This window comes from Silene latifolia, chromosome 4 (genome assembly GCF_048544455.1).
Source record: "Silene latifolia isolate original U9 population chromosome 4, ASM4854445v1, whole genome shotgun sequence".
Taxonomy (NCBI): domain Eukaryota; kingdom Viridiplantae; phylum Streptophyta; class Magnoliopsida; order Caryophyllales; family Caryophyllaceae; genus Silene; species Silene latifolia.
In genome coordinates this window covers 63328401-63333719 of record NC_133529.1, presented here as the reverse complement: position 1 = coordinate 63333719, position 5319 = coordinate 63328401, and the positions used below count along the sequence as shown (strand labels likewise).

The following is a 5319-nucleotide window of genomic DNA, read 5'->3' as shown; positions in this document are numbered from 1 at the left end:
TCTTACACCACACTTGCTTTAAGTCTGAAATTTATCCAAAAACAAGTATAACATTATAATAAGCAGCTAGACCTTAGGACATTTAACTACTTTCCTAATGCTTTTTCCATGATATTATAAGAAATAACAGGAAAAAATAATTTGCATTCTGAACTTATAATGAAATAATTGCATTTTGGTTGAGAGCAACAGATAGGGACAGTACTCGCCTCTAATTTACCGTCAGCATATGTCATCAGACAGTGGGAGCAAAACTTGTGTGAGCAGCATAAGGTTAGCATCATCCATGATGGCTTATCATCACAACACATTCTAGATTAGTAAGAGATTATCCCCATACAGAGAAAAGAATGTTAAAAGTATCGCTAATAGACAAATCTTTTTACCTTCAGCCCTGCACAGCCGACTCTCCCACTCTCCCTGTAACAACACAAATGGCATCTCGATGGCGTGCAACCTGAAGTCACTACAAGTCTTGTATGAGAAAGTGTAGAGCATAAATTTTTTTAATGTACTCTTCATCTAGTAATAGGATTAACAGATTGGTTTCATATAAAATTATAGAAGACCGTTGCAAAAAATTCTGTGCACTACCATTACCTTGACACCACCTTCTCCCGAAATAATTTTCAGCTTGTAGTCAGCATCAGCAAGAGCCTCTCTGAGTTCACCAACTAAGGACTCAATTCTGACAGCAACTAATTCAGGTTTAAATCTCTTGACCTGAGCATTAAGAAGGGTATTGAACGAAAGTAATTGAGATATAAGCATGAGGATTATGAGCTAGAAAGAGGAAATAATAGCATGTGATGATATCATGATAATCTATATGTTAATAGGCAGATACCTGATCTGCTAGAAGAGTGACATTTGAACCAGCAGCAAGAGCCACAAATCTGAATTTATCTGGATTCTCAGTGACAATATCGAATGTCTGCAAAGCACCATCTCGTAATAAGAAGCAACAACCAAAACCAAAGCAAAAGAACATATTCTACAACCTGAAAACAGCGGCTTTAGACGTAATACGTAGGTATGCACATATATTTATCAGTACAGAGTATGAAAACTATTACTGGGCGTGTGGACCCAAAATTAAGGCTAAATATCTCTATCATCCGTCACAAGCTTGTGACGGGTCAAGTAAAACTTACATGGGTAGATAAGACAAATCATTTGTGACTCCTTAGGCACTTTAATTTTTGTCTCATTTACCCATGTGGGTGATACTTGACCCGCCACAAGCTTTTGACGGATATACCCGTCACAAGGGAGACTTACTAGCATATTTGATGCCAATATTGTTATTATGGGGATGTGATTGTTGTACTACCTTTGTCAGATTATGGAACATAGGCCATAATTTCTAACATTGCCTAAGCCGTCTGGCCAGTTTAGCTAACATCTCAAATCTACATAGAATGGGGGTACAGGTGAGACGAAAAGAAGAAGGGGGGGGGGAGATGGATATAGATAGCTGGATATCAAAGTAAAAAAGTGAACACGGGGGCAACGATAATTTTGAAACAAATGAAATACAATAGTTTTGATTACTCTCCATGATAACTGAACATAAATTATGAGAAAGAATTTGGCGCACTCACGTGAATCATCTTAGTTATATAAGCAATGCACTGCTATAATATACCCAACTCAATTGCGATAGTATCAACTACTCTAGCAGTGCTATTTGTTAATATTACAAACCAATGTACAAAAGGTAACTGTGAGCATCAGTACAACATCAAAACAAAGAGAGTGAGTAGGTTGATACTATCGCAAACAAACGACACCAAAAAGATAAGCACTAAAAGCATTGAACACACAAGCATTATGAAAAATTTAGATAAGACTTGTAAGAATTTGGTAGAGCCATAGAGGTTGTCATTGGATGGGACGGGTTGGAGGTAGTTTGTACACTAATTTAGTCCGGCTTATATCCGAAAACGTAGCAGATAAGTTGTCCTGTTCATTATTCTCATTTTCATTAATTTGGGGCAACTTAAATTTTATCACTCACGTAAGTTGACTATGCACTTCTTATTGATCTTTTCTCAACTATTGTTGTGTCTAGGTTACACATCCTACTCAAGCCATCAACCTTCATGGTCGTTAGAGGATCTCCCAGGAACTGTAGCTTTCAGTTTGCATCAAGGATCTGCAATCACAAACATGGATTTTCATCCCACTTATCATACACTTCTTTTTGGTACATTAATAGACTATATCCAGCAGTTCCATTATTGTGGCATATTGGTTTTAGTTGGCTCTGATGGTAATCTTGATGTTTCATTAGTTGGTTCTACAAGTGCTGAAATAATGCTCCAGGAGGTTTCAATTGGTATCAAAGCCATTCAAGATATGGGACATGACTTCTTGTACTTTACAATTTCAGGTATATTATAAGTGATCAGAGGCCTCAACTTTCATGACAAAGTTTCTTTGGTCAACAATGTTCGTAACCACTATCAATCTCAAGTAAAGACAAAGTTACCATAATCGCAAAAATATTTATGTACGGGGATATTGCGAGCTTTATTCTTTGCAAACTACGATGATAATCATTCATGAAAAGATGTGTATGTAAACAATATCTTAGGCATATATAATCCAAATAATAATCAGTAGTCTATCTAAGACCATTTCACAAGTCCAAACAACCCAAAGCATCAAGCAAGTCCTAAACAAAAGCACATGCAAATGACTCATCCTAAAAAAAATAATCAGCAATCTATCAACACAGAGTACAGAGCTTAGTAAACAAGAGACCATACCCTTTTCTGCATAAACAATTCCCCTGACTAAGCAGGGCACCAAACACGTGCAATCCATGCGATAGACGAAGGTAAACTCCAACATGCATGCAACAGAGGCCATCGCTTATTCAGTCCAGAAGCAGACGAAAACGAAAACACATGTAAAAAAACCCAAAAAATTAAAGCGAGTAAAGATCAGCTTGAACAATCATTAAAATAAAAAATTAGGGATAAGAATTGTCAAAAACAATTAACCAAACAAATGTCACATGGCCAAAAAACTGTCAAGAACAATTAAACATACGCTACCTCACTAATGCCGACGTTCCTCGCTGGTGGGGTTCCTCATTGCGATACATAGATCCCCATATATCCTCCGTGAAATAGACTCTCTCGTCGACGCAATCACCATCTCCTTTCTCAACAGGTGCATGCACACGGTGAAAAGGAAAACCGGCTATAAGATGGGCGAAATGAGTAAAAAACAAGAAAACAAGGAAAATCAGACGAGATGAGTAGTAGAATAGAATTGAGAATTAAAATGAGTTAACAAATAACTTGCCTTGTCGGATTGGTTTCTTCTAATGTCCCAAAAAGTGCCTTGATTATGTAACAAACAAAACATAATAGCGAAAATGGCAGGAAAGAGAGAAGAGAGAAGAAAGGAGCAGAATACAGTAGAAGGAGGCAGTAGATGGACACGGAGTAAGAGAGAAATCGCAAAAGAATAAAGAAAATCGCATGTGTGTGTGTGTTTGAGAGAGAGAGAGAGAGGAGAAGGCAACAAGAACCTTAACAATGGAGTATATAATAGCAGGGGTAAAATGGACAGAAACACCTGGGAACAGTAACTTGGGTTTGGGTTTTTGAAAGAGGGTAGATATTGGCCTCTGCGAAGTGGCCTTGCATGTTGACCATGAAACATGTATCAGCGGATTATTCTCTGCCACGTGACAAATATAGAAGTGATCAACCATTTATGAGTAAGCTGCTATGTTAATAACGGGATACCTTTCCTGGTGTAGACACCTCAAAGTTGTCTACTAGTCTTATGGGTACCCGATTATGAGACTAAAATTTAATGACTAAATGAAAATTAACAATGTCATAATTAACGGCTTTTTAGGCTAATTTTCCGAGAAATTACCCAAAATGACATAAGCCCACCCTTTAGCCTTTATTTCCATTTACCCCACTTTGATATATTATTGGCATAACACCAATAAGGTCCAAATTAGAAATCCGTTTTCCAAAGTTACGGTTGGATTAATTTATCACAAAGTAACTAATTTATCAGTGTTAGCGCACAGTCGGTAAGCTCTCATAAACAAGATAGGAGATCATTGTTTCCTTATTATGGTGAAGTACCTTGAAATTCTAAAAACATTGGAAGCCTAGCTATATGCGGTCAACTTGATCAATTTCAACAAGTGATAGGATTTTAGTGCCTATTTCTTCATCGTATCTTTTGTTTAGGATGAAGGGCATATGACACACCTCATGTCGAATTTTTTGCTAAAATGGGCAATTTTGACTATTTATTTAACGAAATTGGCCGACTTTGAAATTAATTACCCAAAATAGGTCCACGTCATACCCGAACCTAGGTTTGTAATTAAGTCGCCATCCCGGTTGGCGACTATACTCAAATTGTAACCAAACCTAAATTTTGTTGCCATGATTACTCAGCATAAAAACGCCACGGGGCTTGGCTACTTGGACTAAAGTCGCCATGCGCCTTGGCTACTTGAATGGGTAGTATTTATGCCAATTTGGAGGAAATAGCTGATTGTGTCAAAGGTTAAAGTCGCCAGGGGAGCTGGCGATTTGGCTTAAAGTAGCCATGCGCCTTGGCGACTTGAATGGGCAGTATTTATGCCAATTTGGAGGAAATAGCTGAGTGTGTCAAAGGGTAAAGTCGCCAGGGGAGGTGGCGATTTGGCTTGAAGTAGCCATGCCCCTTGGCAACTTGAGATGTGGCAGAATTTGATGAATTTGAATCAGCTTAAAATCGCCATGGTGACTGGCGTTTTGGACCAAAGTCGTCATCTCCCATGGCGACTATGTTATCTACAACTCTCCAAAACAAGATAATTTCATCTTACCCGGAATTGTTTTCCATATCCTTCTTGCATCATGTACAACAACAATGCTCAAATGCTCAAATGCGATCCAAACGAGACTTTGAAAACCAAAGTAGCTTATATATTACATAACCCAAATAGCTTACATTGTCATACAAACCCAAGTAAATTAGCTTAAATTGTCATACAAACCAAACTAAAATAGCTTAAATTGTCATACAAACGAAACTAAAATAGCTTAAAATATCATACAAACTAGTAACATAATACTACACTACTTTCTTCTAGCTTGACGGCTTCTCTTTGATCTCCTTGGTTGAGACGATGATCCGCCCTCATCTTCCCCTTCTTGTATGGGTGTAAGTTGAGTGAGGCAATCCACTTGTGTGTTAGCATGGGGTGGACTTGGGTGAGGAATGTTTTGCGGTTGAATGAGATGTCCATAGTTAGCATGTTCCAAACAAGTAAGGGAGGTATTT

General features: G+C 37.9%; 1 protein-coding gene across 1 annotated transcript; it reads right to left on the bottom strand.

Annotated features, from left to right (window-relative positions):
- Positions 1-558: 558 nt before the first annotated feature.
- LOC141651583 (1-deoxy-D-xylulose 5-phosphate reductoisomerase, chloroplastic-like) lies at positions 559-3126 on the bottom strand. The gene is made up of 3 exons (XM_074459288.1): positions 2775-3126; positions 848-934; positions 559-723 (listed from the first exon to the last, which is right to left on the bottom strand). Exons 1-3 carry the CDS (start codon positions 2784-2786, stop codon positions 559-561), a joined length of 264 nt encoding a protein of 87 aa, XP_074315389.1. The 5' UTR covers positions 2787-3126.
- Positions 3127-5319: the final 2193 nt, after the last annotated feature.